Source organism: Engystomops pustulosus, chromosome 10 (genome assembly GCF_040894005.1).
Source record: "Engystomops pustulosus chromosome 10, aEngPut4.maternal, whole genome shotgun sequence".
NCBI lineage: Eukaryota > Metazoa > Chordata > Amphibia > Anura > Leptodactylidae > Engystomops > Engystomops pustulosus.
This window is the reverse complement of record NC_092420.1, coordinates 73,997,739-74,011,068: the sequence shown is the minus strand read 5'-3', so window position 1 is coordinate 74,011,068 and position 13,330 is coordinate 73,997,739. Positions and strand designations below refer to the sequence as shown.

Sequence of the window (13,330 nt, the reverse complement as noted above, 5' to 3'; positions counted from 1 at the left end):
GAGATTGTCATCCGCTACAATGTCCCCTGTCCCCATCATCACTTATAATCTATATTCCAAATATTTTTTTTTTCAAGATTTTTTACCTGAAAACACTTTAATGAAAACAAAAATAAAAAAGCATAACGCTAACAATTTCACATTTTTCATGCACCAGATGTAACTTCTCACCTGAGAAGAGGCTGCAAGGGCTCAGAGAGAGAGAGGTCACTGCTGGAAGAGGCACTAGGTGGTCTTTCCTGGCCCTTGTTCTCCTTGTCAGATTCACCAGATGGCTGATACAAAGGCTTAGACTTGAAAAAAGAAAAGGGAAAGTGTTTAACAGGTTACAGGATTAAAGCTGGACATGCAATAAACAGATAGGTTATTTGAAGCCACTGATATCTACAGGATGGATTTGTTGTTGCCATGGATGACTAAATGCCATCTCCTGCTGTATATAAGAATGCGCACTTCTAGTTTGGCTACTGATATCCATGTGTCTTATTACATGTAATATATGGATATCGAGCACAGGCAGCATTACTTAAAGGGAACCTTCCACCACATTTTCACAAGCACAGCTAGTGACAGATTCCCATAGAGCCATAGTAACCAACACCCTTTTTGTTTCCCTCACATCTCCATAAATCAACTTTATTTTATATAACCTGGCATCAGAGGGGAAATGTTCTGCTTGGCCACCCCTTGCCATCCACTGCTCCCCATGCCTTATGCCTCCTTACTATTCAGCAGTTCATTTCACGTGACCAGGGTGATATCGTCTAAGGTCCTATACATTTTACATTTGCAACATCTACACCATGTACGTTTCTGATCACATGAAATCACAACAGCCGCCATGGATTTCTACTCCTCTCAATCCTCCATGGAGACATGCTGGGATTTTTATGACATCAGATACATACATGGGGTTACATTTTTAAAAAATTGACACAATATTTCCTATAAGTAATTAGAGCTATTTAAGTCTTTAGTTGAATATTAGCAGATGGTCCCCAATTACAAGGAGGTAATGATTCGTAAAGATACGAAGTTGACAGTCAAAATAAGGAAAAGGAGGGTGGGGGGGTCACTCGCAGCACCGGAGAGGAGAAAATTCAAGCGTCAAGAAGTCCAATTTGCATATAAGAAAAATAGCTGTAATTAAGCTACATTGCCTCACTGGCTGCTAATTTTAGATGATATGGGGAGGACTTTACCAGCAGGCATTGTTGGTTTGGGGGGTTAAATTTTGGCGACAGGTCTTCTTTACACGAGAACTTACCTGTTTCTCTTGCTCAGTCCGTGGAGGCCAAGTCTCACCCAGCAGCAGTTTGCTGTAGGTGTCCTGTGGCCGAGGTAAATTCATATCCGATGATTTGTTTGATCCCGGCTCCTGAGTTTCCTTCTCTCTTTGCCCATTTTTTGCTTTGCTGAAAGCCTCCTTCTGTTTCTGATAAAGTTCTTGCAGGCGCTTATTCTTCTGTTCCTCTGCCTGTCGCTGAGCCGCTTTCTGTTCACTCTGTTTCTTCTTCCTTTCTTCTTGCTGGCGCATAATGTACAGCCGGACCTGCTCAGAGTCATAATGTCTCCTTTTAGAAGACACATGGGGTTCCTCAAGGACCTGTCCCTTCTCAGACTTCCTTTTGGTTGGACTGTGGCTTCGCTTTTGAGTTTGCTTTGCAAGATCTAAACCACTATCGAGCTGCAGATCGTCTAAAATCCCTCTGATTTCCAGTGGTAGGAAATCTTTTTTCACTTCTGCAGAAACATCCTGATGTTTCTTTTCCTGCAGAGAGACAGAACTTCGTTTTTTGCTTGCGCTGTCCCCTTGGCTTCTACTAGACTTTTGAGTGTGATGTGAATCTGAGCGGCTGGAGGAGCTTCCTGTAGACAGAAACATCAAGAGAAATAGAATAAGTGAATAAAAGGAAAGAAGGGCTTTAAAGCAGATAGGTCAAGATTAGTTGTCCTACTGGGGCTAGTATACAGGCAAGAGTTTGCAGAAAAGCAAAAAGGAGTCAGCAAACAAACTTGCTTATTGTTTCCTCTCCATCAACCTTATTAACGCACATCTGACATCACAGCATTGTAAAAGGTTTTTGTCCAAATACGAAAGAATGCTAAAATGTCTGTCATGAATTATTAATGTTTATATGGAGAGTATCACCTGCATCTAGGTTTGCTTCTATGTAAGAAAAGACGTTGGGTAAACTGTGTTTGCTAAGACTGTCACTTTAGGGATATAATCTGTAAATTTATGGAAGGTGGTCCAACAGCTTAGACCAGGTTCACATTGTGTTTACTGAATCCGATTTGCCACAAAATAGTCTCTAAAATCAACCCCTTGAAAATGCTGCAAAGAGAAATAAAGTAGAGACTAGCCCTACCACACAATGTCTTCTCTGCAACTTAGTGTAAAATATCATTACTGATTCCAGATAATTGCACAAGTATGTTGAAGCCTATGGAATGATGAATTCCAAACTGAGTGCCCAAAAGACAGCACAAATGATCTGAGAAAGACAACAACTATTGCAATAAAAACAATACAAGTTTGCCAACCTTGTTTAATGAATCTGACATCTTCCCTCGGCAACTCCTTAGAGGGGGCCTTCTTATTAACAAGGCGATCACTGGACTTTGAGCGCTTCTCCTTCGGCCGCTCGCTGGGCACATTCCTTTTGTCGGAGCTTCTCTCTTTAGATACCGATTTCCTATCAGTCTGTTCTTCGGACACTTTGACGGCTTGACGCTCATTAGACTGAGACTTGGATTCCCTCTCAACCTTGGGCGCAGGACCCAAAATCTGCTTAATCAATTTTTGTCCATCTCTCCAAGACGATGTGCTGATGATATGTCCTAGAAACACAATGAACAGTTACACACAGAATATACAGTAACAGAATAATATTTGTAGGACTCACTTGGCAAAAGGAGACTGTCTGAACAATTTGGGACACTGAACCACTCACATGTCCTTACTGGACTGTTTAGTATCCCAAGCAGAATCCCAAATAGTATACCAAACAAAAAAAACAAAAACAAACAACACACAAAGCCACTGGACTAATCCCTGGTGCTCCCAGCCCCTGCACTTTGGTTTAATGATGTTATACACAATTTAAACAGGAAAAGAGGACCAGGACTACCACACATATAACTATAGCGACCATAGCATGCCAAAGACAGCATTAAATGACATGAGAAGAACAGAACCATTCAAAAGAAGTAAACAAAATAGAAATCTTTTATTAACCCCTTAAGGACGGAGGGTTTTTCGGCTAATTTCTCGCTCTCCAACTTCAAAAATCCATAACTTTTTCATTTTTACGTGTACAGACCTGTGTGAGGGCTTATTTTGTGCGTAACAAATTTTACTTTCCCGTAATGTTATTTATTTTAACATGCCGTGTACTGCGAAGCTGAAAAGAAATTCCAAATGTGGAAAAATTGAAAAAAAAACGCACGTGCGTCACGTTCTTGTGGGCTCAGTTTTTACGACTTTCACTCTTCGCTCCAAATAACACGCCTACTTTATTCTTTGGTTTGGTGCGATCGCGGTGATACCAAATTTATATAGGTTTTATTGTGTTTTAATACATTTTCAAAAATTAAACGAATGTGTACAAAAAAGCAAAAAAATTTTTTGCCATCTTCTGACGCGAATAACTTTTTCATACTTTGGCGCACGGAAATGTGTGAGGGGTCATTTTTTGCGAAATGAGGCGACGTTTTCATTGCTACCATTTTGAGGTCTGTGCGACATTTTGATCATTTTTTATTTCATTTTTTATGTTATGTAAAAAGGTGTAAAAGTCGCATTTCGGACATTTGGGCGCCATTTCCCGCCTCGGAGGTCACCGCCGGCCGTAACCGTTTTTATATTTTGATAGATCGGGCATTTTGGGACGCGGCGATACCTAATATGTCTGTGATTTTTACTGTTTGTTATGTTTTATATCCGTTCTAGGGAAAGGGGGGTGATTTGAACTTTTAATATTTTATTAATTTTTTTTATTTTTTAAACTTTTTTTTTTCACTATTTTTTAGACCATCTAGGGTACATTAACCCTAGATGGTCAGATCGCTCCTACCATATACTGCAATACTACAGTATTGCAATATATGGCGTTTTTGCAGGTCTTACATTACAATGAGCCACTGGCTCATTGTAACGAACCTGCATAAACCATGTAGCCTCGTGTCAAAAGAAGACCCGAGGCTACCATGGTAACCGATCGCCGCCCCCCGATGACGTTCGGGGGCGTGGCGATCGAAAAAAAGGTGGCGGCGCCCGCGCGCCGCCGTCTTTTAAACACCGCCCGCGACTTTGCGGGCGGCGTTTAGAGGGTTAATAGCCGCGATCGGTGCAAGCACCGACCGCGGTTATTAGCGGTGGGGGTTTTGTGCAAAATGCCCGTGAGCCCTCTTCATACATCCCTTATACCTCTGCGCCGTAGAGCTACGGCGCAGAGCGTTAAGGGGTTAAAAGAAAATACACACAAAAAGACACAATAAAAACATTTTAAATTGTGAACCCACGTCACAGGGCAGCATACAGCACATGATAATGCTTACTGTCCTGGTACTCCAGCTCCCCCTAATGACCAAGGTAGATTCAGGGGAAGTCCCCTGAGGAAGCTACTTTCAGGTAGTGATACGCGTGGGACGTCTATCCTTGGTACCCCATACTTTTTGGGCCATACGTACAGATAATATATGGATTTTATTTTTTTGTGGCATGGCTAGTATATGGATAGTTGTCCAGGTATTTCCCATGTACTTCAATACTATAATGTGATGCATTTGTTGTAATTTCTGGTCATGAATTTGCTAGCCTGCCAATTTGCTATTGTGTGCAATTTGTCATATTTGACCTTGGCCATTAGGGGGAGCTGGAGTACCAGGACAGTGAGCATTATCATGTGCTGTACACTGCCCTGGGGATTGATTGATTTGTGACGTGGGTTCACAAGTTCAAATGTTTTAATTGTGTCTTTTTGTGTGGTTTTTCTTCTTCTTTAACAAAGGAATTCTATTTTTTGACCTTTTTTGCATGCTTCTGTTCTTCTCATGTCATTAGTGAAAGTACACAGTGACTTCACTGAGCATGTGCCGAGGACTGTGTACGGAGACCAGGGCGTTTAACTCCTTCCTTGAACCTCCACGCTGGCACGAGGGAGTAGTGGTTAAATAGAAGCCTTTGTCTTTTTGTAACTCAGCATATACAGATATTTGTGACTGTAAACCATCAGTTCAAATGTTTCCAATCACCTTGACACATTCCCTTTGAGAATAGTTTTTTGTTACCTGTCTTTCCATCAGGACTTGCTGCTTCGTTAGTTCCCGTCAACCTCTGAACTTTTCTTACTGGCCTGGATGTTCTCTTTGACTTGTCATTGGATGGGGTTCCCTCTGTAATTAAATATTCACTTTAAGTTAAAACATCTTGTACTCATCTATGCCCCAACTACAAAATGGATTTCCTTTGTTGGTGTATTTTATTAAAATTCTCCCATTAAGCATTCAGCATTTTGTGTTATTCTGTAGACCTCACATTAGTCAGCTTGTTCCCTCATCATGTGACAATCCCCCCAGATACTTCTAGTGAATACACCTGTTACAGACACTCAAGACTCACCCTGGAAAGAAGCTGGCAACGCTCCATGTAACTGCGCGCTGAGGTTCTGAAATTCTGCCTCCTGCCAAACTTTGCCATCTGGGGTACGAATTTTTGTTTCTGGGGGGTTAAAACCTAAGAGAATACAAGGAGATATAAATAATGTGTATGCCATGAATTAGAGTGTGTCCAGGGAGAGACTCTCCTTGCAGCTCTTCAATTTGAGCCAGAAATGAGGATCATGAACGGAGGTAAACTCTGAAAACAGAGTTACCACACCTAAGAACTCCTCTAAAGGGGTTATAGGCTAAAATATCGGTAGGATAGGTCCTCAACATCACATTGGTGGTGGCCTGACACAAAGCACCCACAAGAAGAATGGATCAGGAAGCAGACAGCTCCACTCACTTTGTAGCTTTCAGAACTGGTTACGGCACAACAGCTCCCACTCAAATTAAGCTGCAAGAACTCTAATCAGCCACTAAACAGAACGGCGAGATCTGCCTCATGTTCCAGCTTATTTGTGGGATGCCAATTGTGATCCCACCACTAATCTGCTGTTGAGGATGAATTCTTTGCATAGTACAAAAAGTATCCTCTACATTGGCGATTGTATCAACTTTAGTTCTACTTTCTATCAATATTATGAGCCATGTACTTTGTTTTCCAAAATGTTACTTTTATACACATAACACACATCTATAAAGTAGATACTATAGATGACAAAAAGTGCATGGAGATGATGGGGAGCATATATATTTGGAGCATTATCAGCGTAGAGTAGATGCAATGAGAGCTGAAATGTTAGAGTGTCTCAACAGTCCCTCATGATCACAGGAATGAGCACAGGTCATGCAGAGGGGGTGACGTGTGCCATGGACAGAATGTGAAAGTAAACAGTAATGATCTTGAGACTAGTATACAACGTATGTTCAATGAGCTGTGAATATGTGATCCCCTTGAATAAGTATTGAATTAATGAGACAAGGATGATGGCTTTTGTGAGGTTTACCTCTGTAGGATGGAGCAGGTGGGGCACTTGTTACTTTCCTCGTTTTTGCACTTGTGACATTGTCAGGAAAATTGATAGACTCTGGAAGACGTTCCTTGTTATCCCGCTCCTCAGAAAGTTCCCACTGCCTTCTGATGCGTTCTTTCAGTTTCTCTAGTTTGGCGTCCGGTTGCCTCCTTTTTAAGGTCTCTAGTCTGTTACTTAATGGACTGACTGCGGGGGGATGGGATGGTTCTGTTGGATCTCTGTAATCATTGCTGAAGTCACTTTGAGACCGATGCAATTGCCAATGCAAGTTATCAATGGCCAGTCTGTCATTTAGGTAGCGCACAGTGGTCTCGTCCACAGCAGAGGAGCGCGTGCTATCAAAGTCCTTTCCTTCTTGAGGATAGTTTTTTAGCACAGGTCCTGGAACCTTCTCTTCCGAAGAAAGGACTTCCCTAATGGAAATAAAGCAAAAAAAAAATAAAAAATGATTGTATTAAGAAACATGACAATGTGATTCCACTGTTCTGATGTATGGGATTAGGGATCTGGAGCTTACTCTAAGTAAAAAACTTAAAGGAAGACGATGGTCAAACATGCCAATAGTCTATGACCCCAATATGGTTTTTTTGTAATTATATCCAGGTTGTTTGTGACCACCAACACTTTTTTTGCATTAGCATGTGTTCTGGTGGATTGTATTAACAAAGATGGAATTGCTATTTGTAAATATGTTATGTTGTTGCAGTATATTTGATCATTTTTTGAGTTTAAGCTACCTGTATGTTTTTAGGATTTTGCTGTGTCTGTTTCTGACTTCACATATGTGATTCAGCAGTGTTCTTGTATAGGTATTAAGCACCACAGTATTCAATCCTTACCGATATGAGGCCAGAGGCTCCCGGAAACCGACACGACAGGAGCTTTTCACATTGCTGTCCAGGGTAGTGGCACGTAATGGACTGCGAGAAGACCTCTCTCTGCTGGATTTGGTTTGATGGGAATGTTTGCTGTGGGAAGCATTTGAATCTTCATGATAACGGCCATCTACACAAAAAAAATAGAAAAGGATTACATTTGTTCTGTTGCTTTGGAAAAAAAAAGTAAGAAGAGGGGTCTGACAGCAGTCCAGGAATTACACTAGGAGCCTCTCATTGAATCCGGAATTTAGTTTTGTTATGTGGTTTAGAAATGACAAAACTTAAGGTTTGTAATTCTAATTTCTAATGGTCCTTAGAAATAAGTAGTATAAGGAAAACTAAGTATGTATCACTAGCTGGGAGATCAAGAAGAATAATAAACTGTGCTCACATTGCAAAATTAGGGTTTCCTGTCTTTACCCGATGGAACATGTTCCTTTCATGTATGTGTGTTAGAAATATAGGTATTATGTTGCTGTGACTGTATATACTCGAGTATTTGCCGACAGCTCTAATTTTACCACCAAAAACAGGGAAAACCTATTGACTCGAGTATAAGCCAAAGGTGGGAAATGCATCGGTCACAGCCCCCGTGTAGTACACAGCCAGCCAGCCAGCCCGCCCCCGTGTAGTACACAGCCAGCCAGCCCGCCCCCGTGTAGTACACAGCCAGCCAGCCCGCCCCCGTGTAGTACACAGCCAGCCAGCCAGCCAGCCCGCCCCCGTGTAGTACACAGCCAGCCAGCCAGCCCGCCCCCGTGTAGTACACAGCCAGCCAGCCAGCCCGCCCCCGTGTAGTACACAGCCAGCCAGCCCGCCCCCGTGTAGTACACAGCCAGCCAGCCAGCCAGCCCCCGTGTAGTACACAGCCAGCCAGCCAGCCCGCCCCCGTGTAGTACACAGCCAGCCAGCCCGCCCCCGTGTAGTACACAGCCAGCCAGCCCGCCCCCGTGTAGTACACAGCCAGCCAGCCCGCCCCCGTGTAGTACACAGCCAGCCAGCCAGCCAGCCCGCCCCCGTGTAGTACACAGCCAGCCAGCCCCCGTGTAGTACACAGCCAGCCCGCCCCCGTGTAGTACACAGCCAGCCAGCCAGCCCGCCCCCGTGTAGTACACAGCCAGCCAGCCCGCCCCCGTGTAGTACACAGCCAGCCAGCCAGCCCGCCCCCGTGTAGTACACAGCCAGCCAGCCCGCCCCCGTGTAGTACACAGCCAGCCAGCCCGCCCCCAGGTAGTACACAGCCAGCCAGCCCCCAGGTAGTACACAGCCAGCCAGCCCCCAGGTAGTACACTGCCAGCCAGCCCCCAGGTAGTATACTGCCAGCCAGCCCCCAGGTAGTATACTGCTAGCCAGCCCCCAGGTAGTATACTGCCAGCCCCCAGGTAGTATACAGCCAGCCAGCCCCCAGGTAGTATACTGCCAGCCAGCCCCCAGGTAGTATACTGCTAGCCAGCCCCCAGGTAGTATACTGCCAGCCCCCAGGTAGTATACAGCCAGCCAGCCCCCAGGTAGTACACAGCCAGCCAGCCCCCAGGTAGTATACTGCCAGCCAGCCCCCAGGTAGTATACTGCCAGCCCGCCCCCAGGTAGTACACAGCCAGCCAGCCCCCAGGTAGTATACAGCCAGCCCGCCCCCGTGTAGTACACAGCCAGCCCGCCCGCCCCCGTGTAGTACACAGCCAGCCCGCCCGCCCCCGTGTAGTACACAGCCAGCCCGCCCGCCCCCGTGTAGTACACAGCCAGCCAGCCAGCCCGCCCCCGTGTAGTACACAGCCAGCCAGCCCGCCCCCGTGTAGTACACAGCCAGCCAGCCAGCCCGCCCCCGTGTAGTACACAGCCAGCCAGCCCGCCCGCCCCCGTGTAGTACACAGCCAGCCAGCCCGCCCGCCCCCGTGTAGTACACAGCCAGCCAGCCCACCCCCGTGTAGTACACAGCCAGCCAGCCCGCCCCCGTGTAGTACACAGCCAGCCAGCCCGCCCCCGTGTAGTACACAGCCAGCCCGCCCCCGTGTAGTACACAGCCAGCCAGCCCGCCCCCGTGTAGTACACAGCCAGCCCGCCCGCCCCCGTGTAGTACACAGCCAGCCCGCCCCCAGGTAGTACACAGCCAGCCAGCCCCCAGGTAGTACACAGCCAGCCAGCCCCCAGGTAGTATACTGCCAGCCAGCCCCCAGGTAGTATACTGCTAGCCAGCCCCCAGGTAGTATACTGCTAGCCAGCCCCCAGGTAGTATACAGCCAGCCAGCCCCCAGGTAGTACACTGCCAGCCAGCCCCCAGGTAGTATACAGCCAGCCAGCCCCCAGGCAGTATACTGCCAGCCAGCCCCCAGGCAGTATACTGCCAGCCAGCCCCCAGGTAGTATACTGCCAGCCAGCCCCCAGGTAGTATACTGCCAGCCAGCCCCCAGGTAGTATACAGCCAGCCAGCCCCCAGGTAGTATACAGCCAGCCAGCCCCCAGGTAGTATACAGCCAGCCAGCCCCCAGGTAGTATACAGCCAGCCAGCCCCCAGGTAGTATACAGCCAGCCAGCCCCCAGGTAGTATACAGCCAGCCAGCCCCCAGGTAGTATACAGCCAGCCAGCCCCCAGGTAGTATACAGCCAGCCAGCCCCCAGGTAGTATACTGGCAGCCAGCCCCCAGGTAGTACACAGCCAGCCAGCCCCCAGGTAGTACACTGCCAGCCAGCCCCCAGGTAGTACACTGCCAGCCAGCCCCCAGGTAGTATACTGCCAGCCAGCCCCCAGGTAGTATACTGCCAGCCAGCCCCCAGGTAGTATACTGCCAGCCAGCCCCCAGGTAGTATACTGCCAGCCAGCCCCCAGGTAGTATACTGCCAGCCAGCCCCCAGGTAGTATACTGCCAGCCAGCCCCCAGGTAGTATACTGCCAGCCAGCCCCCAGGTAGTATACTGCCAGCCAGCCCCCAGGTAGTATACTGCCAGCCAGCCCCCAGGTAGTACATGTGCCAAGCACATGAAAAAAAAAAACCCAAAACTTACAGACTCACCTTCCGGGGGACCCGATGCTCCGGTCCCCGCGGCTCCTCTTCTTTCTTCTCTTTGCTATAACAGCTGGCAGAGACGCGTCCACACACACTATGACGTCATCAGCGCTGACACCGCCGCATCATAGTGTGCGACGGCCGCCAGATTGAAAGGAGGTGTTTCTGTCAGCTAATACAGCATAAAGAAGACAGAAGAGGAGCCGCGTCAAGCATTGGGGCCGCCGGAGGGTGAGCATGTAAGTTAATTTTTTTTATTGACTCGTGTATAAGCAGAGGTGAGGTAGTTCAGCACATTTTTGGTGCTGAAAAACTCGGCTTGTACACAAGTATATATAGTATGTAGAAACAAGATGTACAGGTTTTCTTTTTTAAGAAAATTTAAAATAGTCTTAGCTACAAATCCCCAATATCTGGTGTACCACTAAGAACATTACATGTACACAAGCAGATTGTATGCCATAACAAGAATTTGGATTGCTGCTTTCTTTTATTGTACTGTATAAGAGTAGAGATGGGGAAGAACAAGCCACTGTTAGTGCAATATCTCCTATATTATGTGTATGTATACATGAACTTATAATAATTAATAAATTCCTTTATTTATATAGCGCCAACATATTCCGCAACGCTGCACAGAGCTTCCCAGATCAGTCACATATGTAATTTTACACCTGGGGGTAAGCAATGCAGTCAGCTGACAAACTAGCACTTATTCATTTACATCGTTGAACTGTTTGCAAGTGAGAATGACAAACAAGCAATGGAATATCGGGATTATCTGTAAAATGATTATGTAAAATGTTTCAGAGCAATGAACACATACAACATGTAAAATTAGTCCAGTGCGGATTCATAGATGCACCTACCTTTTCTACTTATCTTCCGAGTAGCGCTGCTTCCTGTCCTTTTGGTATCCATGATGGGGTCACACACTGCGCTGCTCGTGGGGGCCACATCCAGCTTATTTTCAGCGTGCCTAAGCTGCGGGTTATTAAAAAAGAAACAAAACACACACAATGAAACTAAACACAGGAGCCAAAGTAACTTGTCTAGGGTCAAGGGCGCATTGTATCAAGTAGATCAACAACCAGATTACCAGCATAATGTCTCCATCAACCTTGAACATACACGTTCAAAAGCTTAATTTTAATCAAACACCCAACAAGAAAATGATTGTTTGCAGTAGCAATAAGTAGTGGTACACTATAATGCTACAAAATACTCTACTTTATTCTAAATGTGTCATTAAATCAATAAATACAATAGTGTAAATAGTATAGGATAATATTCCATTAGATCAATGACTTTGGTCCTTTTTTTCTTTTGTCTTCCGGAGATCTGATGTTCACAATAATAATTAGATACTTCTTTTTTTCGGGTTCACGCATATGCGGGAATTGGGACATTTTGATGTCCGTTTTTGTATAGTTTGTGCTATAGGATATCTGTATATGTTAAGGTGTTTGTATTGTTTTGTTAAATTTTGTATAACGTGTGAAATTCAAATAAAGGTTCTTAAAACTAACAAAAAAAAGCATAAATAGTAATACAAATTGTATTCAGATGTAAAGTGCTAGTGGTGTTAAAGGAAACCTACCACTTGTAGTGGCAGGTATAAGAGGGAACTACCGAGCACCAGCTCAGGGTGAGCTGGTGCCGGAGCTTAGTTTTGTTAGTGTTTTAAACCGCAGTATCACGGTTTAAAACACTTTTTAAACTTTATGGCCGAAGCTGCTTTGGCGCAGGGAGGTACGCGCTCGGCGCACCATGCGCACGACCGTGCACGCGGCTACATAGGAAGTGAATGAGAGCCGCGGGCACGGTCGCGCGCATGGTGTGCCGAGCGCGTACCTCCCTGCGCCAAAGCAGCTTCGGCCATAAAGTTTAAAAAGTGTTTTAAAGGAAACCTACCACTTGAAGTGGCAGGTTTCAGAAGAAAACACCGAGCACCAGCTCAGGCTGAGCTGGTGCCGGTGCTTATTTTTGTTAGTGTTTTAAACCGCGGTATCGCGGTTTAAAACACTTTTTAAACTGTATAGCCGGCGCAGGGAGGTATGCGCTCGGCGCTTACCATGCGCGCGGCTACATAGGAAGTGAAGGAGAGCCGCGCGCATGGTAAGCGCCTAGATGGTCTGATCGCTCCTGCCATATACTGCAATACTACTGTATCGCAGTATATGGCATTTCTGCTCACTATACATTACAATGAGCCACAGGCTCATTGTAATGGATGTGCAGAAGCCATGTATCCTCGGGTCAAACGAAGACCCGAGGCTACCATGGCAACCGATCGCCGCCCCCCCGATGACTTTCGGGGGAGCGGCGATCGGAGGTAAGATGGCGGCGCGATATGCAGCAGAGCCCATCTCTGTATGAAGAAGGCTCAGCCCGGATATGTCCGTCACGGAGCGTGAAGGGGTTAATATGCGGAACACATTAAATGTTTATCATTGTTTTTATTACATATCTGAAGTGAAGAAAATTTTTAAGAATTTTAGTGTACTACTTATTGGGACTCCAAAAACTCATTTCTTGTTGGTTGTGTTTATATGTTTCTAGTTGGTTAAAGAGAACCTACCACCACGATTCTACCTATAAAGGTAGATCGGGTGGTAGGTGGATGTAAGGGACGTGAGGATAGCTGAGGATAGGTGACGGACGAGGGCGCGCAGCTACGAGGAGCTGCGCGCCGCACGCAACAGGGTAGGAGGAGTAATGTGGCTACTGGGGCGTGGAGTAGACGCGCTGTGTAGCCTCGTGCTCGGCTACTCCACGCCCCACTAGCCGCATAACGAAATTTACA

General features: G+C 46.1%; 1 protein-coding gene across 3 annotated transcripts in view; it reads right to left on the bottom strand.

Moving 5' to 3' along the window:
- The window catches only part of CEP350 (centrosomal protein 350), a 49,265-nt gene that overhangs the window by 23,803 nt on the left and 12,132 nt on the right, over window positions 1-13,330 (bottom strand). For all 3 annotated transcript variants that reach the window (XM_072128117.1, XM_072128118.1, XM_072128119.1), the window contains exons 4-11: window positions 11,394-11,508; window positions 7,484-7,649; window positions 6,618-7,057; window positions 5,627-5,740; window positions 5,296-5,400; window positions 2,548-2,844; window positions 1,268-1,869; window positions 172-293 (exon numbers count right to left, since the gene is read on the bottom strand). In XM_072128117.1, coding sequence (XP_071984218.1) covers window positions 172-293; window positions 1,268-1,869; window positions 2,548-2,844; window positions 5,296-5,400; window positions 5,627-5,740; window positions 6,618-7,057; window positions 7,484-7,649; window positions 11,394-11,508 — 1,961 coding nt within the window. The remainder of the gene's footprint in view (window positions 1-171; window positions 294-1,267; window positions 1,870-2,547; window positions 2,845-5,295; window positions 5,401-5,626; window positions 5,741-6,617; window positions 7,058-7,483; window positions 7,650-11,393; window positions 11,509-13,330) is intronic.